The sequence below is a fragment of the Pelecanus crispus genome, chromosome 5, assembly GCF_030463565.1.
Source record: "Pelecanus crispus isolate bPelCri1 chromosome 5, bPelCri1.pri, whole genome shotgun sequence".
NCBI lineage: Eukaryota > Metazoa > Chordata > Aves > Pelecaniformes > Pelecanidae > Pelecanus > Pelecanus crispus.
The window spans coordinates 56,511,181-56,538,679 of NC_134647.1; the positions used below are offsets into that span (position 1 = coordinate 56,511,181).

General features: G+C 41.0%; 1 protein-coding gene across 2 annotated transcripts in view; it reads right to left on the reverse strand.

Annotated features, from left to right (window-relative positions):
* Nucleotides 1-27,499, reverse strand: part of ATF6 (activating transcription factor 6) — an 80,501-nt gene that overhangs the window by 28,088 nt on the left and 24,914 nt on the right. Inside the window, exons 11-14 of one of the 2 annotated variants that reach the window (XM_075710600.1) lie at nucleotides 26,301-26,420; nucleotides 25,274-25,376; nucleotides 24,042-24,106; nucleotides 19,719-19,833 (exon numbers count right to left, since the gene is read on the reverse strand). In XM_075710600.1, coding sequence (XP_075566715.1) covers nucleotides 19,719-19,833; nucleotides 24,042-24,106; nucleotides 25,274-25,376; nucleotides 26,301-26,420 — 403 coding nt within the window. The remainder of the gene's footprint in view (nucleotides 1-19,718; nucleotides 19,834-24,041; nucleotides 24,107-25,273; nucleotides 25,377-26,300; nucleotides 26,421-27,499) is intronic. The other variant, XM_075710603.1, reaches the window with a different exon arrangement.

The following is a 27,499-nucleotide window of genomic DNA, read 5'->3' on the forward strand; positions in this document are numbered from 1 at the left end:
AGAGACCTCAGAGGAATGGAAAATTCACTCTGTCACAAGGCTCCTTTGGAGGAGTTTCCTCCATTCTCTTCAATGGCAGCACTGCAGCATGTCTACGAGCAGGGCTCAGCTTTGGAAGTCAGCACTAAGCATTTTCTCAGTGTAAAGGAGAACCACTGGCAAAGGACAAGAGCTGGATTAAGAACTAAAAAAGTTACGGAGACTACTAAAGATATGGACACCTGCTGTGAACTGTGTCCTCTGCAGTTCACGAATGCAGAAAGCAAACATAAGTAAAGCAAGAATTACTACTTTGTTTTGTCCCTTCTCCTTTTGGATTGAATTTAAGTTATGTTACCTTAAAGACCAAAGGGAACATAAAAAACAGGCCAAATTAAAGTGACCTAATTTAGATTTTTAAATGGACTGCAAGGTTTAGGCATTTATTCAGATCATCTCTCCAGTACCTTGTGACTCCCAAAACATCCAAGACATAACAGCAGTCACCATATGATTCTATTTTAGAACAAAAAAATATCTCCAGGTGTAAAAGCAGAGGATGCAGTTTCACAATGACTTGAGACAAATTAAGCATTCCTGCTGCTGAAGCTGTTCCTGATTCCTCTTCCTGTCTGTCCTGGCTGGGCATTCCTGCTGCTGCCTGAGAGCTGAAGTCTTCCTCCGACTCCGAGGAAAGACAACTCATCTTGCTAAGATGGAAACAAGCAGTGTGTACAGGTATGACACTTTCCCTTACCTGTCTTCCAGCCACCAACCATTTTCAATTACTGTTTTAGGGATTTTCTAATAAAGATGTGACTTCTATATATTTAGTAGCTATTAATAGATTTCTCGTCCATGAACTTTCCCAGTTCTCCGTTGAATACGTATAAACTTATAGCATCCATAATGCATTTTGGCAAGAAGTTCCACAAGACTACTTCTATTATATGAATTGCTTCCTTTCCTTGTTTGAACCTGCATCCTCCTAGTTTAATTTGCAGCCCTTTGTTTCATTTGGTATCCTACTCATCCTTCCCTCGAGGTAGAAGATCAAGGTTGCAATTGAGAAAGCAAGAATAAAAATGCAAGAGAATCTCATTGCTCCATCAAGGTTTGAGAAGACCAACACAACAACTTTCTAAAACACAACAGACTATAACGCAAAGTATTACTTAGATGCACCAAAGGCAGCTGTAAAGCAGGTGTCATATAAAGGTGGAAAAACTGATACAATACTCAGTTTTTCTATTTTCATGGTTTACAATCCCTTTATTCAACTTCCAAGGCCAAAGAGGAGGAATTATGCCTTAAGATAACACCGAAATATGCTGGTAATTAGGTACCTATTAGTCAAACAGTCAAAATAGTCAAAAGTCTCCCTTCAGGAATCAGAATATAAGCACACTTCCAGGACACAGGGCCGCTAACATTCCGTCCTACTGAAACATCCATCTTCATCCTGTTAACAAAGTAACACTAGCTGCAAAATGACTGTCTATTCTCAAGCTCCCGATTCCTCTGCAAACTCCTCATTCTGGAATTACCCAAGATGAACCTGCCTCATTTCCATCTGAGCTTTTTGAATCTCACTTTTGATTTGCAACACATCCCACCTCAGAGGCACTAAATACCATCAGCCTTCCCCTGTGAACAGGGAATACTCCAGGAAATCACAGTTAGCAGAAGCTTTGGTGTACATACGTTAATTGGGCACACCATGAGGCACAGCAAAGCCAGTCCGATTGCAGTGGAGAATGAGGTGAAGGCACCCCATTTGGGCTTTATTTCTATCATAAACATATTCTTCCTTGTAGTTTTGTCTTTCTTCCTTTGTATAGGAAAGAAAAAGAAAGGCCATGTGAACAAGGAGGGCACAGGACAGAGACTGGACACAAATCCAGCCAATTAAACTTGTCTGCAGAACTGCTTTGCAAGGCCCAAAAGTAAAGAACAATGCATGCATTTACTATGATGTAATTTTGGTTTGGCAGCAGATTAAAAAAAAATTCCTAAACACAAAGTAAGAGGATGTGAAGAACAGAATTCTATGCTTAAGTAAACAGTTTTGGTTAAAATTGTATAGGAAGATTTTTAAGGACTTGAAAATGCTTTGACAATCCGTGTGTGTGTGTTATTTGTGGAAATTAGTTGACTTTCAAGATAAACTGGGAAAAGATATGTGTATATGAATAGCTGACTCAGTTCTGCACTTCTGTGAAGACAAAAAAAAATCCCAGCTTGTACTAGTGGAAAAGTTCCTCCTATTATGTTTGATAAGGATCAGATTTTCTTCTAAAGGTGCTCTCGATCAAACTAGCATCATAAAATTTAAAAAAGTTTGCTCCAAACTATTTGAAAACTATGTTTCTCCGCCATTTTCTGTCCTTCCCATGGGCTATATAAGCACAGAAATGCAGTTCATCTGTAACTCCCAGTTGAGTCTGTCAATTATCTCCGTAGATTTCACAAAGTTGTAAGACCCAAAAGGAATTAATTGTTTTATTACTATTATCCATAAAAAGAAATTTCCCTCCTTCTCTAATTCACTGCAGCAGAGCTCTGCTTTTGCATAGCATCTGCAGGCTATTAGTTTTGCAACTGCAATCTGTAATTGCAAAAACATGTAATTTAGGTAGGGCATGTGAATAAGGTCCAGGAAAACCAAAAAGGATATAATCCAGATTCTTTGCTTCTCAGCTAAAGAGAAAAAATGTTAACCCAAAGTTTCTATATTTGCTTGCAAGACCTCAGGTCTTCTACGTAAGACAAATTCCGGATTCCCAGAATCACTGCCCAACTGGGGACTGCCCGAAAAGAGCACACACAACACAAACTGGAGGGGCAACAAACTACCAACAAACACCTTCCACTGTTCTGCCTTTGCAGCCCTGCCACATAAGCAGACAGCCAACCAATAAACAAAAAATTATGTGGTTTCATGGGCACGCTCCTTGGATCCAGTATTATGAGATGGACTAGACTGTAAATCCTTATTTCTCTCTAGATCAGATTCCCCATGAAACAGAAGCTGGATGGGTAAAAAGAAATTTATGCCAGGCTTTCTCCAAATGCTGGATCAACATAACACTGCAGTTCAAAATCCATTTGTTAATGAGGCTGTGCTCTGCTTTCTCTTCTGACCAAGTTCAAAGGACAGTGAAGTACTAGAAACACTTTGACGTCACTTTGTGGTGAGATCTCCATCCTTAGAGGTCTTCAGATCCCACTTGACAATGCCACGGCCAACCTCATGCAGTGCTGGCAATAGCCTTCCTTCACACAGGAGGTTGGACCAGACGGCTCTTCTAACCACCATTTCTAAGATCCATAAGGACATTGTCTCAAATTTGGAAGGGTCTGTCAAGATTATGCTTCTACCTTACCCTTTCCCTGTCTTACTAACTTGCAGGCCACTCATGAAAAGACTGTATGAGAAAGATGTTGATAGCAATCAGGGCTACATACACGAGAAATGTTTAGGAATTGCTGCAGAAGTCCATGAAAGGCCACACAGTCTGTGACTGAACCCTCTTCTGACAAAACAATTTCCTTTCAAAGCAGAAGAAAGCATCCTTTCTTACAGAGCAGAAACACCCACATGTGCATGTAGTCAGGAACGCAGGAGAACTTTAAAATCCTAACCAGAAACAACTGTCCAGTAGAGTCCAGACTTCAATATTTTTTAAATCAAGGCAATTAATTTGATCACAGTGTGTTCAATCCTACAACACATGACTCAAGATCCAGCTCTGATCTGAAATTACTGTCTTCCTGCCTTCTGCAGCAACAGAAATAATTTCTTTAAATCTCCCATTGAGTGTCCACACTATGTAAGATAGCTGTAAGGCAAGAAGTAAGTCACCTGCAGTTGTCAGTGTGACAAACCCATCAACTTTGACAGCTCAGCCAAAGAGCCAAACAGCCAGAATTTGAACAGAGATGCAGGCTTCAGTCTGAAAGGCACCCTTTAGAAAATGGATGCAAAAGATGTTCTCATGAAAAGAACAGTTGTATTTATTACTGGTGCACAGGTGAATATACGTTTAAAGTTTTGGATAAAAGTACTGCCAGGCTGCAAAACTCCATTTTACAGAAGGTGCTAATTATTCCAGAAAGTATGCACCTGGTCCATCATATTGTACAAAAGGACCAAACTGTTCATTAGCTTAAATACTGAACGTGAGCAGATGCATTCTTGAGCTGAACACCTAGCGTGGGATTTATCTTAAAACATATTTTAGTGTCTGCAGAAAGAACATACATGTCCTTTGCAGCCAGGATACCAGGTACTGGATTCAGATCTGGTTTGAGGGAATAAAATGACATTTGGCCAACAGCAACTTACATCTCACAGTCGCTGTGACTTTCCTCCCTTTTCCTGATCCATCTGCTGATCTGTGATTGTTGCTAACTTACTGGCAATATATTCATTGGGGAGGGTAATGCATAGGGAGGAGGAAACAAAAAAATTGAAAGTAATGAGTGGCAAAAACCAGGAATAGCTTTCAAGGCTAATGACAGGAGAGAATAAAGTAATAGTCTGAATTAAATTCTAGGCCAAAATCATTGTTAAATAGATACAATTAAAGTTACCTAAAAATGATCCCAGTTCTGCAAATCAAACTTCTGCTCTGTTGAAGGTTCCAGTCAACAGTGAAACCCAAAGCCCAGTAGCAGAGGGTGCTTCTCTCTGTTCTCCCTGCTGGGACAGCCACAGCTTGTCACTGTTTGCCATTGACTGCCCAAGAGCAGACAGTGGCAGCCTGATTCTAATCTGCAGCCAGAGAGATGCTGCTTCTGAGAGAGCAGCAGATGTACAGGAAATTAACAGCAACAAATCTTTCCTAATTGTGGAAGTTGAATCAGCTACACAGACATACATCTGAAGGACTGGAAAGTCTTTGTTAGAAATACTTGTTATCCCTAAACTTTCTGGAAAAAGCAACTGACCATGAGATGTGTCTCTGGGGACCTCATCCTGCCCCCTATCCTTTAGCCTCATATGCTCAAGGTACGTGAATATACCTTTTAACCTCTCCGAGGGTAATTCCTCTTCACTGAGATGGAGGTATCGCCTCCCAGCAGTGGCAAGAAATGATGTTTGACATCACAGGCAGAAAGGTGTTTTATGAATACAGGCAGTACTTCCAGTTAACTGCCTTCAACCTGATTTTAAAAATTTAGGTCTCATTTGCATTGTCAGTATCTGCTCGGTAAAGCAGCTTTAGGAGCATCTCTCTGAGGAACCTAAAGAAATGGGTGCTCTTCCTTCTCTACTGATCTATCATTTTTCCTCCTCTGATTTCACTACAGAAAATGGTTTCCTCCTCCTTCCACATTCTGCCAAAGTTGAATAGAAGCGTGCCTTTATATAATTTCCCACAATGCAAATGCCACTGTCAAAACCACGAAAATAACGCAACATGAGAGATACAGAAAGAAACACAAACAGATAACAAGGAAACAAATGCTCTTCTCAGTCAGCAGCAAGACTGCATTTTTGCTTGAATCCCCTAGATATACCCAGAGCTCAGCAATTACTTCAGCTCAGACTTGGGTGGGTCTCCGTACGTCTTGGCAACAGGGACAGGCAAAGTTCCTAGGCCGCCGATGGCTGGACAGTGGTCTGGCACACTCAGGCCAGGGCTGGTGCTCCAAATCCAAGCTGCCTTATGTTTTTCCCAAAATGTCAGTTCAGAGACAACAAGGTTTTAATATCAAGATGCAGTGGGCTGAATCCAAATTTGACGGCAGCGTTTTAATCTGTGCAATGTGTACTGCATTACAGATGCTTGTTGGAAAGATGTTTCTCATTCTGCAGATCCCAGGACATCTGTATGGCTAAGGAATCATCAACTATTCATAGTTTCTTCTAATTAAAGAGGTATTCAATACAATAATGTTAAAGAACTTGTCACCTCTGTTACTCATAATCTCAGTTAAAACAAGAGAGTATGAAGATGAAGTTTCCTTCCATATTTTGCCTGTTGGTTTGCTTAACTCAAATTTACCCCAGTCTTCCATTTTTTTGCCTGTTGGTTTGCTTAACTCATATTTACCCCAGCCTGATGAGCTTCCTCCTCTTCACGTTTGTAGCTAAGTTTCACTTCTAAATCTCAGAGTTCTGAGTTCAGTTTTGTTGCCATGCGCCTGCTCTGTTTGAATTTCTAGTGTTGCTGAGGAAGGCATAAATCAGTTCTAGAAAGAGATTTTATTTTATAAGGGGGGAAAAAAGTCTATAAACATTTAATGTTTTTTCCCCAAAAAAGAAAACCTCAAACCAAAACGAGAAAATAACCTGACGGAAAATGGTCTTAAAGGCATAAATAAGTTGTATGATTAACCCACACTTGGTGACAAAAAGGACCTTGAATGCCTGATGTTGAGGATTCTCCTTTAATCGCCCCCAACCTCCCTTACAAAAGTGCACTTCAGAACGGCTGGGCATATCCTACAGGTGGCTGAGCAATCTGCCCCCCATGGCCACCAGAAATGGGAGGGTTCCTTCTCCCTCCCTCCCTCAGCCTTCACACTCCCCGCCAGCTTCTGGCAATTGTTATCGACTCTCCTGAGAGTCCCCTGAACTCTTCAGACTGTTTTTCTGCCAACACGATAAAATGGCTCAAGGACAGATCTGACAAGAGCATGAAAAAACAAGGAAACACTGACAACAGGAACTCTCCTTTCTGGTGGTGGTAAACTCTTTAATTGGCTCACTGGACTTTACCCTAAAAAATCATGGAAGCTGCTCATGTAGTTAGGGAAGAGATTATCCTATTTTGAACAGTGTGAGAGCATGGCTTTTTTTTTTTTTTTTTTACTACAGTGCTGTGGGAACTCATACAAGCCATCAAAACTTAAAGCACTGCGATGGAGGCTAAGCACTATGCACTTCCCATAACCAAAACAGCAGTTTCCTCAGAAAAAGCTTTCTCTTGTGACAACAATAGTTTACTTGGATCCTGGTCTGAAGCCTGACTGATAAAGGATAAACAGGGGTGTAAACTGGTGCAGGAACACTCCTTGTCCATCTCGTGACTGTGCATGTGAGTAACTGCCTGCCTGCCACAGCAACTGAATTAGCAAGATCACAGGCACCAGATTAGATTAAAGAGAGTGAAAGGTCAGCTTTGGGAAGATAAAAATGTAGAGAGATGCTTGCTTGCATGCTACTCAAAAGACACATCAGGCTATAGCTTTCAGGCTGGGCCTGTCTCTCTTCCTGGAGAGCAATATGTTTTCTTCTATCAGTACTTGCCAACTCTCAACCACATTTAAAACATAATGGCTCGAGCAAATAGAAGCCTTTCATCTCCCCACTTAGGGTGAGATTAATTTTTTCCAGCTTTAGCTGTCTGACAGAGTTGTCTAGGCTCCCTTTAAAATCTACAGGAGGGAGGCACCTCCGGAAGGAAATTCAGTCCATGCAATGGTAGGTGTTTAGGATAGGTGGGAAAAAATTCAGAGGGCCTTTTCTGCCTCCATTAAGTGGAGAAGGAGCCTTGTATGGTGCTTGAGAATTTGCGGTGCCTGGTAGTCCATAAAGCAGCAACAGCAGCCTGTGAAATGATTTAAGAAAAAAACCCAGATGCAAAGAAGTTAAAGAAGAAAAATAGAAGTATTAGAGGAACACTACAAATCAAGCAAACCTAAGCCAAATTTGGGGATTGTAGCCAGGGCATCGAGGAAAGTTTTGTCACCTTCTGTTCAGCATTGGTGAGACCATAGCTGGAATACCATGTAAAGTTTTAGGTCCCCTTCTCTTCTGTCAGGCAAAGATGGACATGGGGAACCTGGAGAGGGGTCAGCAGAGGCTATCAAGATGGTCAGGGCCTGGGGCACATGGTCTGTGCAGAACGATGAAGGGAGCTGGACTGGTTCAGTCTGATGAAGAGGTGATGGGGGGGCCAATCTAGGAGCAACCTACAACTACCTGAAGGGAGTTACAGAGACAATGGAGCCAAACTCTGTAGTGCCGCATGACACACCAAGGTGCCACAGCCGCGTGCAGTGGTTTGGGACATTCAGATTCTTCCCCTGCCAGACAGTGCAGTCCCGTGATGGGTCATCACAGAGGTGGGAGGTCTCCCTGTCCTTGGCGGGTCCCAAGACTCGGCTAGACCAAGCCACAGCTGATCTGATCTAGTGCTGACAATAGTCCCGCTTCAGACTAGAGACCTGCAAGGTCCCTCCAGCAAACAGTCCTATGATTTTGTGAACATTCACAGTTTGAGAGCAATTGTTAGCAAGGGAAAACCAAAATAGTAATACTGCACAAAACTGTTAGTGGATTTTTACAAAATCCTTTTCATTAAGGATTATTTAGAAACTCTAGTGTACGGGGGGATGGTGCCAATGATACCAAACAGGAATGAATGGGTGTGGTTCTCTGCCTTTATCTGTGCACATCTCACTTGACATGTGCCACTAACTTAAACATCTAGAACTACAATAAGTGCTTTTGCCTTCAAGTATTCTAATTATGTACATTTTGCTTGTCAAACAAGAAGTCTCAATATCCTTCTGCCAATATCCTGCAAAGTATGATGCAGCCATATCACAGAACCACAGATGCTGTGTTTTCATAAATGTGGGTTTTAAAAATTAAATGCCCCATTGACAACATTTCACCAAGCCAATGGAGTTTTCAGCTGTCCTAACTATTTCAAAATATAGGGGACTTTCAGGTCAAAGCAGGGCTCTACTAGAATTCTAATCATAGAATAAAGATGTGAAGAATGATGCATAAAGGTTTCTAGACAAGTACATCAGTGTACTCTTAGACACTGAGCTACAAATACTATGGCAAAAACATGATCTCACTACGTGGACGGCATCAATTGCATGGGCACTTTTTTATACATCTGAGCTCTGCTCCCATATGAGCTCTCCCCTCTCTTTCTTACTACTGTAGTGGTTTTAATTCTACAAAAAAAGATTGACCATCTTCGACTCACCACAATTTCTGCAAAATAGCAGAAAGGTACTGAGCACCCTGAAGGCACTAACTCCTAATCCTCTCCTCCAACACAGCTGGAGGGCCACTCAGCTTGTCATTAACCCATTTAACGTGTGTAGTCTCTATTCTCTCTATTACCCCAGCTGATCAATGGAAATACCTAATCAGGCCCTCAACACAAGGATATACAGAAGAGCAAGAGCCTGAGGCTACTTCATCCTGGTGGATGTGCTTCCTCTCATTTCCATTCTCTCTTGCCCTCTGAACCTCTCCTGGCTCTGCAGAGCTACCCCTGACCTGCACAAAGGCAACGCGAACTCCAGGCAGTCCCCGAGCTGCAGATCATTTCCCTCTCTCCCTCTGATCACACAGAAATCTGTTTATAAGCATACCAAAAGCGCACACAGCCCTATAACAACGGCACATGCCGTTACTGGGAGGGAAACACAGACAAGGAGCACGGCAATGCATCGTTTGATGGGTCAGATTCAATCCTGTAATTTCATACAAGCCAAAGCAGCTGTATCAAGGCTTTGTCAGGACATTTTCAAACAGAAAAAGCACTGCAAGCAGATAAAAGTGATTTGTAACAGAATCGGACAAAACGTGCCGTAGCCGAGGCACAGGCTTCTGGGTTTATTTTCCTTCTTTTAATCCAGACCAGTCTTGTCCTTAGGCTTCTATTTCTTATGAGAATTAAGTTACTGGAAGTGACTTTCATAAGCAAACAGGAAAATTCTTACATCAACTATCGAGATTCGGAGAGACTGCATAAGTCATAAGGGCTGTCAGTTTTGATCCACGTGAAGAGGTCCTAGTCCGCAGGAGGATAACAGACAGCGATGGTTATAACTGCCAGGAGAGCAGAGGAGGGATAGGAGTGCTATAGGGAATTAAATGCTAATTACTTAAGAACATACAGGACATCAGGCTGTCTTCTCTCACCAGGTCTGTAGCCATACTCTCCTGTTTACAGACACACATGTGCAAGATAATGAGACTGAAGTACATACACACTTTTTACACGCATTTGTTACATCCTTTTGACAAGTCACATGCTGTGGGTAAAAGTTATCCTGGACTGCCGTATCAAACCGACACTAACCAACTCTACACTGAAATGGAAATATCCTGTCATGACACTGCAACAGTTTACCCAGCTGGTTTAACACTCCTTTTTTAGCATTTGTAGTATTTAGCCCTGTGCTTAGCATGAACCTAAGGAGTTCCTTTCTGCATATGTAAATGTAGCTCTTTACATTTTCTCTTATTTTCCCAGAGCCACAATTAACTGCTTTTGTCAAAATTTTACAACAAAACTGCTGCATCTGTCCCTTTTCTCCAAATGACAGCATGTTTATGTCCTGTTTCATTTTTGTACACATTTCTCTATGTTGGCACTTCAGAAACTGAACTTGAGATGTTAGGAAACTTCCTGCCTAGATCGTATGTGGCACCTTGGTTGCCTGCTGGAGAGTTACAGCTTACAGCTGGTAAGCAAATACCAAACAGATGGTTTAGCAAAAGCAAAGAGAAACCCACAGTGTATTTCCCTAATGTCAAGGAGATACCCTTCTGGAGATGCTGGCCCCAGACTACCTGAGACATCAAAATGGTTCCTTTTCAACCTCATCTTCCAGTAGTCACCTGCCCAGTGATTACCTACTGAGTTCCTGATCCTGGTGAAAAATTCCAGGTCCAAGCACTCAGGACTGTTCTTAGAAAGGAGAAGACCTCTGCACGGGTTTCCTGGAAAGGAGATTAAACAAGGGCTTCCCAGATGCTAACAAGTGACTCAACACAGGAATCTACACACTGGCCAAGGCTTCAGGGAAGGAACCATCAATGAGGAACAGCTTGGAAATGTTCACTTCTAGAGTCTCAGAGGAGAGTATTGTTTAAAACACAGGAGCCTGGCTGGACTTAGATCAAGAGAACAAGGCCTGTGTACCTAACTTGCACAAAGCAAGCTCTCAGTCTGAGCACAGCTTGTTTTCCTCATATTGGCTATCCCCTCTCTGAGATAGCTGACTGAGACAATTCAAACCTTATTTTGGATAGTCACGAAACCAAGGAACAATAATAATCACTTATGCAATGCAATGCTTAGTGGAGCTTTGCTAACCAAACTGCAAGGGCAGTGGCCCATGGGATTTAACAGATAGGCCATTTCTACCTAGGACTCTCGTGGTGCACGTGCTGTTTGAGGTGTTCACATGCCCCTTCCACACAGCCTTGCCTTCTCTTGATGAGAAGAGTTTTCTAGTGCCAGAATTATTCACAGGCACATTTTAACATTTGTGATCAAAACACAAAGAGTATTTCCTGAACAGTGGTTTCCAGCAAGAATGAGATCTCAGCTTAACCCAAGATATTCCAAATTCTGAATCACTGACCCAAAGCCGGACAGTTTCCATCAACTATGCTGGGAAAGCTGGAGTTTATCCAACTACATGGTGAGGAGCAAGCCATACCAGGCATGAAGCGAAATGATCTCATTCTCAGACCCATCTCTCTGCTTTAACTACCAGAAAAAAAAAGTCCACCCTACTGGGAGCTGGTATGAAAGTATATTTTAAAATAATTAAGTGGTGAGAAGCTGCTATGGACACAGGTAGAACACACCTACATAGGACTCTTTTAAAAAGAGTGTTTAGCCATAGAGCATACACTTCTGCAACAGATCCATCCCGATACTGTAACAAAACACAGTGAAGAAAAAAAGACTGCATTCTTGGAAAAAGGCCCTACTGCTTTCTAGGATTCACAGAAAGGAGATTTAGGTGACAAAGAGTCTCCTAACATGTCTTAGCACTTTATGAGAAGCAAGTGAATTTCTGCAGCTACTACTCTGTCCTTCCATTAGCCATCCCAGTAGGTAGGCCACAAGCAACCATGAGTCCCAGAAGTAGAAAACAAGTTTTATGTTCCACTCTCAAACAGTTTTAAAGCCAGTTACAAGTTTCAAAGCCAGTTTAAAGATAAAAATGTACAGTTAATTTTATCACACTTCTTGTCCTAGGAGTGTCAGTGATTTAAAAATAAAAGCTGGAAGCCACAAGTGTTCTGTTTAGTCCAGTGGGAGGTGATGATAATCTCTACACCCTCATAATAGCACCTGGGCTCTTACTTCATAAAATAAGCTTTGTGTGCTGTCCAGCTAAAAACCTGGCAAAAGGATTAATTCCAACTGGAAGCAAATAACTTCATCTGACCAGAATTAACTCCAAAAGTGTACCTAAGATTTTAAATAACGCTCTCAAATGTAGTACTATAATGATTAACATTTGCTAAAAGGTAGGATTTCTATTATGAACACAAGCACTACTTAATGAAGTCAAGAACATCTCAATTCTGTACATTTTACTTTTATAAAGACACTCTGTAGGCTTGTCAGATATAAAAACTGAAAATGAACAGAAAAAAATCAGCAGTCTGAAGCTGTGAAAGTGTGAAGTCCAACTAAGAAAATAAGCATGGGTATTTCAAAGTGCCCTCTGTGTATACTATCATTCAAGGCAAATGAAGTATCATGAAGGTCATTTTTTCATGCAGAAGCTCATTCCAACCAAGCACAAGTCAATGCCTTACTGCCTACTGCAGCTCCAGAGTTGAAGGTACCATTTATGTCTTCATACAATTAGGGTTCGGTCAGCGTCAATTCCATAATTAAATACTGCCACAGATCATAAGCAAGAGCCCATCATTCCCTTCTGGGATCTGTTCAGAATAATCTGAGCCAAATTTTCTTCAATGAATACCATACTATCACTATTTATCTATTTATCATTAAAGTATTATTAATGCATTATTAAACTTGGGCTATTTCCTGAAAGAAAGGAACTGCTTCAGAGCTGCATTTCCACTGCTTGCTTTAATTGAATGCACATTACTTGCTTGTGGATAAACTTGTGTTCCTGCTCACTTTGCTGTCAGCAGTTGTCTGTTCCCTATTCTTAATAAGTGAGATACTGCTGTTTCTTCCTTTACTGAGACAATTCCCACTTTATAATCACATCTTCCTCCCACACTTCCCACTTATACTTCTCTAGCCTATGTCCACACCAATTTCATAAGCAGTGGGTCTTTTACAGAGGCTTTCCAAAACAAACAATCTTCCTCTATTTCTTGCCCACAACTCTTTGTGTATCAAGCATGCAGCACATTTAAAATACATGTATACTATTACTGGTCACGTCTGTCTGCAACCAGTTTGGGTTTTGGAGACATTTTTTGCAGTATGTTTTATTTTCACTATAATTATCTACAGTGTATGTTGTCCTTCCAAATACTAGTTTAAAAATAACAAAGTATTAGTTAGGCCTGGGACATATAAGGCTGAAAGAAGTTCAGTGATGGCATTAATATGATTCATGAAGTTCCAGCAACCATACAGAAGAAAAACGAATCAAGACTATACACACAAAACTCAAGAGTATCTTTTGCTCCATGCCAGACATATTCAAGTGACTTTTCTGTCTCTGCTTATACATCTGTCCTCAACACCACATTCATTCTCAATTTTATTTGGAGGACAGTGGGGTTCAAAGAGATCCAGGGAGATAAAAATCAGAGTGACTAAGACTTCGCTTCCAAAATGTCTTGGAAAGCTAGGAACAGAACAGACATTTCCAAATGAAACAAAACCCCACTCGATGCGACACGCATTACCTCCCTTCTCAGAAACGCATTTTGCATTCTTGTTCTGGTCTCTTCTAACCACTGTTTGCATCTGGCTGAGCCAAACCACTGCTGCCCGGAAGAGGCTACGCTGCAGTTGGTACTTGCTCACTGCTCCTCTTTGGCTTCCACTCACTACACATCCGAGGTGTCTCATTGCCTGGCTCCTTCTCGTCCTTCTTCGCTCAGCCTGTTTGCTCTCTACAGCACAGGCATAGCCTTTTGCCGCCTCACTCCTGAAAGTATGTTCTCACATAAGAACACAACTTCTAGGCGTTGCAGAGTAACAACAGTGAGAAATAATGAGGCAATCAGAGGTTTTGCTGGAAAATAATATAAGGCATTGATAGAAATGCTTTTTAAAGAACGGCTGGCCTTTAGCTGCAAACCTAAAAAAATTTCTTTTGAGTTTCCTGTTACTTAAACTTGGAGTTGTGTTGTTCTCATACGCGTGTACTTTGATAATCCCAGGTAAGGCCATTTGTGCTCTATAGACCAACATACATTTTTAGACTTCATTTTAGATTATTAAATTTCTCTCTGTAGGTTTTTAGACTAAGCTCTAAGATGCTACCAAAAGCAACATACTCCCCTGCTGAGTATCCAGAAGACCACAGAGAACCCTTCTCCCTACCACCTCCCAGCCCCTTTGATAGTCAGCATTCCCTGCTCCCCACCTACCAGAAATATTCCACACCAGGAAGGATGACAGTTCAAGAAAGACCAAAAAGAAAGCTTGCTTCGCTGTTTTCAGAGGGCCACCAGGGCTTTGGGAGGAGAAAGTTCTCTCTGACACAGAGAGAATCCACAGTTTAGCCAGAAAAGAGGGAATTTGTAACAAAGAATGCAGCAGGCCAGACTTCATTTTCACTCGCAACACTCAGACAGAAACAGGAGGTTTTCATAACGGATCTTCAAATTTGAAAGTCAAATGCAGCCATAATTTGACAGAGGCTGGCTCACTGAGCTTCAGGGCATGATGAAGCACAATCACACACACTGTTTGCTTTCTCAAATTTTCCCAAGGAGGCAAGGGTTGGCCTCACAGAGAAGACAGGGTAACCTCTGCTTTAAATAGGACAGGCAATTTTATTATGGATACTATGTCCTTACCCTCAATTATTTTCAGCATCTGTATATAATATAGGACAAGATCTTAAAATCCTAGGAACCTGGGATAAAGTAATTTTTTCCTCTCAATAGCTAAGGTCAGGTTCCCCAAGGAGAAAGGGGAGTTTCTAAAATCTTTCGAAAAATGTGCATGTTAACTTGCAGCAGTTGCAAACCCACAGGACTCATACATATAAATTAGCTACTGTGTCTTCAGGAGCAGCAGGATTATGTGAGTCTAATCATTGCATTTTATCTGAATGGAAGACCAAATTATATATCCCAGCCCACGGAAACCCACAAAGTCAACAGCAGAAAACTTCATGTTCGGTAAAAACCACCCATTGTCAAGTATAACAAAATCGGAGAAAAGTATACATTAGGACTGAATTTCTGGCTATGAAACATCATCTGCAACCAACTTCTAATGCAGTTTTGCCTGCAGGATGCAGATGGCATCAAGAGTGCAGTGAATTGGAACCTGCCTCACTCATGCTCTCTGAATAAATTCAAACTATTGCCAGAACTATGTGTGCAGCACAGCAAACTACTGCTACACAAGGTATTTTTACTCCTAGCACACTGAGCATTCACACAAAGAAAGAACAGAAGTACTGATTTAACTTTGACTTAATCACTTCAGTGAAAATTTGTTTGCAGAACTTGAGAAATCCTTAAATGCTCATTGTAGATGTTGGCTTGTAGGACCAGAAATTCACATCCGTAATAATACATTTCCCTGAAGCTCTATGGTTTAAGTGCCATGGCACTGAAGCAGAAATTTACAAAGTGAAATTCTGGTCCTATTGAAGTTGGTAAAGGTTTTGCCATTGATTTCCATAGGGCCAGCATCACTCTCGCTCTAACAAATAATAACCAGAATCACCTTTTAGTATCTATTTTTTAATCACAAGATATTATAAGATATTGTGTGTGCACTGCATTAAATGTAATTGGCAAACTTTGATATCAGGAGACATTTGTGCTTTGAAACAAATAGAGAAAGTAGTGAGAGGAAATGCTAGTGGCCTTCTAAATTTCCCAAGCAAATCAAACTTTAAACCATGCTTTCCTTAAGAACAGTAATTACATTCTTACCATAAAAAATGTCACTCCTTAATAAGCCTGCAGAGGTGTCATCAAGGGATCACTGACAGAATCTTCCAGCATGGGGAAATCTACTGCTTAATCACTGCAAGTTGTGGGGACTCTGATCCTAACCACACAAGAATGGAACAATCCAGAGCAGCATTTACAGGCCCAAGTAAATTGGAACGGATTTGTTTTCTCCAATGATTTACTTAATTACCTTTCAAATTAAGCTAGCTATTCAAGTAATTCTAGAAACAATCTCAAGGTCTGAACACTCCATGGCAAAACAGATGTGAGCTCTGAGAGAGGACTGTTTCAGTGCCAGGCTTACAGGAGAACTGCAGCGGCAGGCCGGCATCTATCTCCCCACTGACAGAGCACGTTCTATCAACTAACTTGAATTTTGCAGCTGCGCTCCACTGGGGTTTTAGAACAGATCAAGCAGACCTGGTATCACAGATGTTAAAAGGCAGAAATCAAAGGTGTTGGCAGAGCAACAGACTCTCAATTCTCCCTCTGAGGCTTGGGAGAAATGGAAGGAAGGTTCAACACCAATTGGAGACTCCAGTGTGCTTTGGCAGAGCTCAAACTGCCGTACCCTTTTCACAGAAGCACGTCAACTTGTTCTCAGTACCAGCTGCACAGACCTCTCAGCTCTGAACATTGTTCCCAAAACCAACCCAAAACAGCCCAACTTAGAGGCAGGCTGCAAAGACATAGCTTCTGAGTGCTGGAGCATTTGGGGACAGCAGAGGGCCCAGGTGTGAATATATACACTGGGAATGCATATCCTGTTACATTGCCAGATGCCAGTTTCTGCAATGCTAATGAATTCTGAGAACAATGGCTTCCTAAAAGTTAAGCAGCAAGAAAAAATTAAAATTAACAAGTTAACATCTCAAGAAATAAATGGTGACGAGCCCTGTCTATGAGGGATGTTGGCTGCTGAGGCCTGGCAGAGCTGGGAGACAACAACGCCTCAGTTCAAGAATTCTTTACTCGCTGTCAGTTACATATTTCTTGTTGTTTAAAAATGACATTACAGATTCCCCTGGCAACAACAGAAAATTAATTTCTCTAGACTCCCAGAGTGAAAGCCCTGCTTCTTGTATGGACTCAGCTGATCCAAATACTACTTTATTTTCCTCTCTCTTCCTTAAAAAAGAAAAAAAAAAAAAATCAAACTCCAACTGTAAGTATGCAGACATGCAAGCCTTCCAAGGCAAGGAACAAAAATAAAGTTGAAGAGATCATGAGAAATTCAGTCTTACAGGTACCAAGCAACACCAGAGTATGACACAGTGCATGTGAGCTTTGCTCCCCCTGCTTTGCACCTTCAGAAGCCCTGACTGAGTCCTACTATGTAAGAGTGGCATGGGCAGCCCTAGCAAATGCCATTTTCTAGAAAATCCAAGGAACTCAGAGCACAGCTCCTCTAGTGCAAGTGAGAACATGCAGAAAACACACAAAAAACGTGTTACATTGCAGCACATGCACCCAGGAGAGATGCTGGGTTATGTGACACTGCACACAGCAGAGGACAGAGGATCCCAGAGACATCAGGTGGGAGAGATCCCCGGAGATCCACAGTCCCACCTCCCACTTGGAGCAGGACCATCACCAATACCAGCACCATCTACTCCCTGGGACTCTTAACTGAATGATTCCTGTTCTTTTGCATATGGCTGTTAACAGCTTACTAAGTGCTTGGGAGTGTCTGCATGGCAAACAGCCAGAGAGGAGAACAAAACCTATCATCTCCAGGCCTTGCCTTCTACCTTGGACAAGCAAGCAAGCAACACAAGTGAACGATCCCGTAGCACTGAGGAGGAAATTGTTCCCCCCTCAGCTCCTAATCATCAGTGAAATGGAATTTTGGTCCAAAGAAAATGAAGTCAGCAGTCCTCAGGAGAAGGTGAAAGGGCACCTCCCTGGCTGGGGCCCTGCTGATGGCACACCTCGGGCCATGCAGGAGTCCTTTCTTCTGCACTCACAAAAGAATCCAAGCAAATAATTTAAAAGTGCCTGGGGGCAGAGCTTGTCACTAGATCAGGTTTGCCCTGTTAAAATAATAAATGAGGTAATGCATAAAACTGCCTTCAATTTGAGGACATTTCATTCATAAAACAGAAATGCCAACAGCTTTGCTACCACGTAAACTTCATAGATGGTTTGAAAAAGTCTCCGCACCTCTCCTTGCAATAGAGCAGAGCCAAGGAGCAGGGATTCCGTGGCACAAGACACACTCTGTTTCCAAGGACAGCTCTGCTAGTTGAAATGAGAGCTGACAACTTCCAGGTCATTAATCCGACAGCGTAAACAGAACCTATGTACCAGTACATGCATTCAGGTGGACTACAGCAACAGATGAAAGTGAAGAACTAGACAAAAACTATTCTGCTTTTTGTTCTGAGTTTCCAGGAAAACTTTTATAATCAATTCTCCACTCTTCTACTCATCCTCAGGATATGCGGAGCCTGGTGCCGGCTATATTTGTGTTGCTAGCTGAAAGAACTGCAGAACATGCCAAGCGTTTAATAACAAAATTCCAGCCTTGTGACACAAACCAGTAATCCCAAGACTGGAAACTAACCTCATATTTCTACTCAGCATAAAACCCTAATCCTAACAAGAGCACCACTACTTCTATTTGCCTGAACCTTTTCTAAAGATATGTGTCTCACAAATTAAGAAAGTTACCGTAGACCAGGTCAAACAGGGGTGCGTTACCTATGCACATATGTCATCTACAGATTTGTATAATTAGGACAACACAGAAACTGCTAAAACTAGTTATGCTCATCTGTGTGCTCTTACACAGAATTAGCTGTAGCTGGATAAGCTTCTGCAGTGGCAACCAGTGGTCCCCCACCACCTTGGGTCCCCTCTTGGGACACTCCTATGATGAGGAAACAACTGGAGAGTTGCAGCGTCCTAGGAAAACCATGGCTGGGAGTGAGCATGCATATAACAACTCTAATCTAATATCACAACTGCAAAATAGCAAGGCAGGAGGCTTAGCAAGCCAAGACCCCAGGTTCAGGCCAGGGACAAACATGCATTATAGACACGTCAAGACCTCTGCAAAAATGAGGGAACAAACTCTCCCAAACCCCAGCTGGTGTTTCAACCATTGTTTGCCTTGATCATTTCCATCACCAGAACCCAAGCAGCTTCTCACTACTGCAGCTGTCCTGGCTTCAACACTGCTCAGGCTTGCAGTACAGAAAGTGCCATCAAACACCTGGAATTCCATTTTAAAATAGCTTTTACTGTCACTAACTGTGCTGCAGATGTGAGGATGTGCCTGACAAAGCTGTAGCACAAGCCTATGCTGTATCCCAACACAGACAAGAGAATTGCTCATCTGTCTCCACTTACAAGTCACCAAACAGCAGAAAAATTGTGCCACTGCATGCAGTCCTGTACAGCTGCAATATGCAACACATAAAACTGCAAATGCAAGTGTTTTAGGGGAAGATAGAAATAATATTATGTTAAGCTAGCAGAAATAATTTGTGCACAGGGTACATTTATTCCTATACCCAGAAGCACAAAAGGTTTATACACCTATTAAATAAATACCCAGTTAACTATTCTGATTATTGGACTGCATAAGTGTTAACCACAGGGTTCATGTAATTTTGTGCTGTCTTGCCCTGGCTCTACAATTTTTTCTGCAAAGCTCTTTTTCCACTCCTAACTGTGATGGGCATATTTTGCAAAGACCACAATATTACTGTAATGGATATACAGAACCATCACTTATGAATAAACAAATTTAGCTCCAACCTTGACTAGGCCATCTTTTGTATTACAAGAAAAGGCACTCAGTGTTAGAAACAGTCTTATGCATACACATAAAAGGCTAGTATTGAACAAATACTACACTTACTCTGCGAAATGACACCACGTAGAACGTATCTTCCCTTCTGCGAATAGCTTCAAAAAAATCTTGATAGCTCCTCGGAGAGGCATAATACACTTGCAGCTCATTCCCTGAGTTCCTGCTGAAATAAAGAAGGGGGGAAGGTAATTATTTTAGACAAGAAAGTTAACTTCATTGAGACAATGACTTTAAAGACCTGCTTTTCAAAAGAACAGCAGCTCTTCATCCATTGAGGGAAGCATGAGGAACATTAAACACAAGTGAAGACAGTGAAACTACTGGGTATTTTTTGAAAGTTCAAGATGCTTTAAAGGTCCTGGTGCAGGGAACTTTTCCAGCCTTGATTTTATTCATACTTTTGAGGCTGGCAAAAAATGGCTTGCTAACTCAACAGGGAAAAAAAGTTTCAAGTCAACCTAAAGTGTCTGAAAAATTGTGATGACTTCTGGAAAGAGATTTTAGCAAATTTTAGAATGAAATGTCATTCTGAAATGAAAAATCAAAACATTTAATAATGTTTTTTTTTTTTAACTGCTAAGGACCCAAACCACTCAAATTGAAAGAAGTGCAAAACTAAGCATAAAAAGAGCTTTTAATTTACTATCAAGTGACAACCCCACCTTCTCTCTCACCCATCTTTTTTTTTTTTTTTTGTGTCAATTTGGTCGACTGAAAGATTTGCTCTTGATTTTCAATTTAGACAGTGGAGCAAAAATAAGATATTCACATAATTCTGGCTTATCTTTTTCACAATTCTCATCTTACATATATCAGACATGAGGAGAAGACACTAAGCTATTCTAAGCAAAGCCACTGGCAAGTCATATAAACATGGTACTTATCCACTGTTTATCTTGGAAAGGTGAGAAATTCCCAGCACATATTGCTATCATGTATACTTCCCCAATCCCATTCAAAAATAACATATTTAATCAAATTGGAAAGCTGTATTTACACAAACCATTAGCTGGACCTTCAACCAGTCATTTTAATTCTTTCCCACTTTAATAGCATACTGTCTTGTTTGCAGTATTTGTGGCAAAAACACTGATCAGGCTATCCCTCCCAAGCTGTCTTCTGCTGACCCAGATTGTAAACTATGGTGGCTAACCTGGATTATTTTGGTATGTTTCTAAAATATACATAACCGTGCACCCAAAACAAGGCACAAATCTATCATCAAGTGATTTTCATGAGCAGCAGTAATAGTAGACTGTCATTATCTCCTCTCCTACTGCTAATACCGTCCTGTTGCAATTGAAGGACCGCAGCTGCCAAGCCAGTTGCCCTTTAACAGGATTGGGGGTGTAAGTCCTGGGGGATCAAGAGCTGGCAGCTTTACCCTATATAGCCTCTTTAGCAGAACTATGCAAGTGAGGAATCGGATCACATCCTTCACACACAGGAAACAAAGATCAGAACCAATTTGAGCTTAATTACTCATTCATAAAAACATGTAGGCCCACCAAATCACCCCTGAGATTCAGCATTGAAGTTTTACTGTGATAAAAGGCATCACGCCCACGCACTGCTCAGTAAAACACATCCTGAAAACTGAAACAGGTCCCACAGATCCGTTCACTCGCCCACACTCCAGAAGATACAGCTAGACCTAAAAACCAGCCTTTTATAACTCTAAATCCAGCCATGAGAGAAAGTTGTTCCAAAGCACTTGGAAACCACTGGCCCTTTACAAAGCTCTCTTGGGTCTGTGGAACAAGTCTAACACTAGTCTCAAATTCCAAGTAATACCAGTGGATTACTGGTATTACATCATACTTACCTTTGGACATTTAAGGGTACCCACTGTGGACTGCTCCACAAAAGGAAGGGAGGAACTCAAGATCTGAAAACAGGTGCAAAGCTACCAGTTGTTTTAGTAATACCTTACCATATCACAAGCAAGCATCATATTAAATTGTGTATCCAAAACAGTGGTGCTGAGTCTGGCCATTTATTGGGAGATAAATGAGTCTTTTTTGTTTTAAAAGTTCGAAGGGTACTCTGCTACGCATCACAGAGCACTAGGATGTTGCACATATGCTTGTTTTAAGAAGGAATGAGGTTGTGGGCACAGTGTTTTATGCACAAAGAACCACAATTTTAATTGTGCAAAATTTAGAAACAGGAAAATAATTGGAGAGTCCCAGTTTGATATCTGGAGCCCTAAAAACACACTTGCAGAAACCCTCATCAAAATTACCTCTGAAGAAAGCTAAATAGACTATAGAGAGCTGAGGGGTTTTAATGGTTTTCTTTGAAATAATCTAAATTTTATCTTCCTCCTCTGCTTTGACTTCACTGCAAATCTTTTCAATTCATCAATTTCCTTTTGGAATCCAGGACCAATGTGACAATGTTGGTGGTATCACTGCTACAAAGGTAAATCTAGATCCTGTTAATGTCCTCCTGTTCGTGGATTCAGGTCACCAAGAAGAGTGTTGTAGAAGGTAAAGGTCACTCAACTTCCAGTCACAGCACTGGTATTAAAAATTAAAAGCCTTGACTGTACACTCCACAAAAAGGCACTTGTATCATTACTAAAAGCTTCAGGGCCATCTAGAAACATTTGTGTTACATATCAGGAAACCTACAAGTGCTTTAGCTTTTGGTTTTACACATTTGCAGAGACACTGCTGGTGCATTAACAGTTCTCCAAAGGCAATCCCTCAGGGGTAGCATCAATGACAGAACTGAATAAACGGCACCTTTTCTGTTTTTCCAATCGATGAGCCACAAGCGCTGCAGAGAAGAACATGGGTTGCTGGCAGGCAAGCTGAACACAAGCCAGCAGGGTGTCTGGGGAGCAACGGCATACTGGGCTGGCATTACGGTCAGGGCCTGGAGCGTAGGATGTGCAAGGAGAGACAGGAGACAGAGGGAACGGGAGAAGAGGCTGAGGGGGCTCTAATTGCAATCCTCAGCTTCTTAATGGGGGTTACAATGGAGACGGAGACGGTCTCTTCTGACAGAGACACACAGTAAACCTGAAGTTAAACCTACTTTGAGAAGGAGGTTGGACTGGAGATCTCCAGAGGTCCTTTACAACCTAAACTATCCTGTGATTCTATGATTTCATGGAGCATCTAATAGCTAACGGCTCTGGGAGGAACTAGAAGTCTGTTCTATGTTCTTAGCAGTTCCAGGACAGTCACAGCATGCAGCTGCCATGACTCACTGGTCCTGTTCATTTAAACATCGTTCACCCCCTCCAAAAAAATCTCATTTCCTTCTGAGCACAGTAGATTATTCCATACAGAGCTGCATGATGTTGCAGACTGTTTCTAATAATCCAGATAATTTTTTTTTTAAGAGTAATGCAAGCATGTATATTAAACTGCCTCATGCCATGAGGCTTGTTCGTCCAGTCTTCAGTTAAAACAGACATCCTTCATCTGCCTGTAGAACTAAAAAAGCTTTTTCTTTTTTTCTTGTTAGTCAGGACATATCAAAATTTGGCAGTCTGGTTTCCATAACATTTGCCTGCAGCTTGCTATTTTCTCCCAGGCTGATCCTGCTTTCAAAGCTGCAATGCAAACAGAAGGGCCACAGCTGTCTGTCTTTCAATGGCAACATTTCAGGTGTTCTTCTCAACAAAAAGTCCCCTTCACACTCCATTCTGCTCTTATACTCCTCTTTGGCACTTCAAAGCAGAGATCCTTTTAAACACTGTCACAGAGAATTCAGGAGAGATAATTCTCATTTCCTTAACCTTTTCTCTCCAGTTCTTCCCGTACCCAGGGAAGAGGGACAGGATAGGTATGCAGGAGGGAGGGCAGGGGCAATCAGGAAACCCTGTGTTATTGTGTTCTAATAATCAGCAGGGAAAATCAGGAGATGAAGACAAACCATACAAGATGTAATGATACTTTAACTTTGTCAGAATAATTTGGTGCTAGCTACAATGGCTCTACTCTTGAAGATAGTGAGAGAAACCTTTCTTTTACTGGACTCATGGCCCTTTGAAACCTTCTTATAAACTAATGATGTTCCTCCAGATAATTCCAAGGCAATTGCCCCCTTTTTTTCCCCCTTAAGATTCAAATCTGTTTAGGGAGGGACCCTGCAGAGTGAAGTAAAGATTTTCTTAAGACTCATTGGTAGAAAGACCCCAGAAGAGTGGTGTTGTGATACAGGAGTTTCTGTAAGTATAGTTTGGATCATTAGAAGCAGTTATTTGCTAAGGGAGAGAAATTAGGCCAATAAATGTAGCTAGCACCTGGCTTAAGAATCATGACAGCAAGGTGAAAACTGGTATTTTTACCAGCTGTTGATGAAAAACTAGGTTATTAAGTAGAAAGCGATAACAAAGCAGTTGTTCTGCATTACCTGAGGCTGCTGTCTGTGTAAGGCATTGTCATTAGCTGGGAATCTGCCTTCTCACTGAGGGAGCTCTGAAAAAGCAGGAAAACAAAAAGATACACAAACTCAAAACAATAAGCATTTTCTTGGTTTGGCACTACATAAAACATGAATCCCATCTGTAGCAGAGTGAATATATAAGGGGGTGCAGAGGTTAATCAGTGCCCTGAACAATAAATGTACATTTTTTCACTGGTGAAATGCAAATAACTGAAATAGCAACCAGCAATCAAGCCAGAGCCAAAGAAAAAGCACATGTTTTAGTACAGCCAAATTTAAAGTCACACATTCAGAGACAAAGAAGCGAAGCTGGCACCAAACACAACAGTTGCACATATTGTGTCATCCACGTGCAAAATTTGCTATCGCTGATGTCAGATTTGCAGAATTCTTCTGAGGTCACATCTGCTTTGTACCTCTGCCAAAATATACTACCCACAACACACTTCCGCTGTTTGAAATACTAGAAGCACACGAACTCACCCTACTTAAATGTTCTACCATTCTCCTTTGGACAACAGTGAGAAGAATCTGAAGCTTAATATTCAATAATTTCTCCCTAGAAAAATGTGGTATTGCCCACATTGTTAAGTTCAATTCCTTTTAAGGCTATTACTAGCTCTTAATCAAGTGAAACACTTTGAAAATTCATGGTTTTAATTTCATCTTCACTATCGGCATGCCATGTAGATGAAAGGGATTTTAAAAAATGGGAAATATGAGCACAAATCTTGTAATTCTGTAGTATTACCAAAAACATATCCCTCTAGCAAAAATCTGAAAAAATTAAATAGAAATATTTCAACAAAACCAATCAGCTGTGCCCCTTAACCATGAGCCAGATGAATGTGCTGTAGGTTATATTTCTCTCCATTAACCAACTGTGTATCCTTATCCTTACACAGACTTACGGAGAAGTCATAAAAGTCATTTTAGAAAACACTGAACGTATTTTGATGACTGCTAAAAAAATTAAAATTTTGAGCCTGAATCCAAGAGCAGGAATGGAAGAACTTTGACAACATAATAATCAACCAAACCCAGCAATTTAAAATGGGAAGTGTTGGGTACCCTAATTACAGGCACCAATGCTACTTTTGTCTATAATGGCAAGTGCAGACAAGTAAGAGAGAATATTTTGTTATGTTGTCTGAAATTATCTTGTCATGCAATTGACTCACCAGTATAAACCTGCCTACCTGCATAACCCGTGCTTTCTGCTGTTGGCTATTTGACAACCTTCTAGATCTTGTTCGTTCCACTTCATGTCTATGAACCCATCCTCGAAGTTCATGATTCAGCCTAGAAAAACCCACAGCATTAACAGATGTTTCAAAGAGCAGTGGCAAAATTTTTTAATTTTAGAAAACAGTTTAGCTAGCCACTATAAAGACACTGCAGACTACTACTCTTTTACCTTAGGAAAACTTATTTTTAACACCAGAGTAAGAAAATATAATTGCAAGATTAGATTTATGAGGGAATTAGTAAGGAAATATCTAGAAAGTATTGGGATCATGGATGTTTCATGATAAAGCAGACACAGTACTTTCTTTTGCCCAGCGAACAGTAATTCTGAAATTACTGGAAGGACTACTGAAATTTAAAATCAAAAGTTGATCAGTTCAAGACAAAATATTGGTTAAGAAGGCTAAAATATAGCAAATAAATTTGAAAGAAAGAATGGACAAAGCCAAATGGAGATAAGGTTAGTGATGCATTCATATCTTTGGAAAAAGTGGAGCTACATGTTTTCTAACAGTGAATACAGCACATCTGCAATGTCAGGTTAAGTCTGCTTGTATCAGAAGCTGAAGAGTAGGAGACCACCTTTTATGTATTTCAGATGGAACAGGCTTTTAGCTGGACTTGATTTCCATATTATGAGCATCTCCACATACGAAGTGATTTCTCTTTCAAGTCACAAAAAACCTCCAGGCAATCAGAAAATTGTTATTCAGTTATTGCTGAATGATCAGTGTGAAAACTGAGTGAAAATCATTACTAAAAACATAAAAAGATCACAAAGATCCAAGTCGATCTCCTGCCTCCATGGTAGTAGTCATGGGACAGTGCAGACACTTACAGAGGCACTGGTCACATACTGGATGAACGCTATGGTTGGACAGTAACATCATTCACGGCTGTCTGTCCATCACCCACTACACAATTTATATCTAAACTCCTAATAAAAGCTTAAATGCTCAGAAAAGGTTTTTTGCTCACCTCAGCGACTCTGTCCGGTTGATCAGGGGCTGACAAGGTGGCGGTGGTGGTGAAATATATAACAGCGGTTCTTCTGAGACTATCATCAGTGCTTTGTTATCAGATACAGAATGATCATACCTGGGGAAAAAAAGAAAAAGACATCAAGAAATCCCTTAAAATAGTTTTTCACGAACCTTTGACCAAATCCAGAGAATAAACGTTACCATCGGCAAACCCACAAAGGTTACAGCTGTTCCTATGGGACTTTTGAAACAGGTGAATAACAATTTCTGTCAAACATCCAATGGTCTCAGTCAATCCCCCAAAGAGGTCTGATAGCACTCCACACAGGGAAGACAGAGCATTACCAGATGTTGGATGTCTTCCCAAAAAGGCCAGATATTGAAAGAAAATGAAGCCTGTAAAATATTCCTCATAATATGTAAACTATGAGATCTCTGCAGAGGCAACTTTCTCTTTCATTCCAAAGCCATGCAAGATTTGCTACAGAAATACTAAATTTATTAGCCACTAAAACCATGCAGATGTAAAGACCATGAGCTATATGACAACGGAGCAGCCACAAACTATATTACAACTGAGTGGAGAGGATTTACATCTCCAACAGTCTCCAGAAGCTAGCTTGGCTTTGATAAAAAGAGAAAAAGAGCATGTATTTCAATACAAAAATCCACAGCACTCTCAGCAACAAAGCAAAGACTAATATTCCTTTCTCCTGGTTATCTGTACCTCCTGAGGGGTTAACTACTTATCACCAAATACCTATTATAAGTTCCTCTCTTGATAGGGTATCAATATAACAGCCTTAGTCCTCTTGGTTCTGACAGAGACTTGTAGCTCTTAAACCTCACTTCTTTCTGAAAAATCAGGTGTAAGAGCTTATGAAAGCCTTGTTCACATTCCCCTCCCCTTCCCAGCTTTCCTTCCGTCTTTCACGTCTGCTTCTCCTGTTTACTGCATCTAGAACTAATAAAGGAGAATATGCAGCAAAGAGCTCACAGCTTGCCAAAAAACAGGGTGAAAGAGTGAAAGAAAAGGAGGAGGTACAGGCACTAGCATATCCTCCTAAGAGAACCACTCTACTACTACATCACATAAGTCATGGTCTGAAACGTGCCACATAGGACACAAAGCCCTCACCATGGCTACAGCCTTAAAATGCTCTTGATTTACTGCCTTCTTTCTGCATGGCAAAA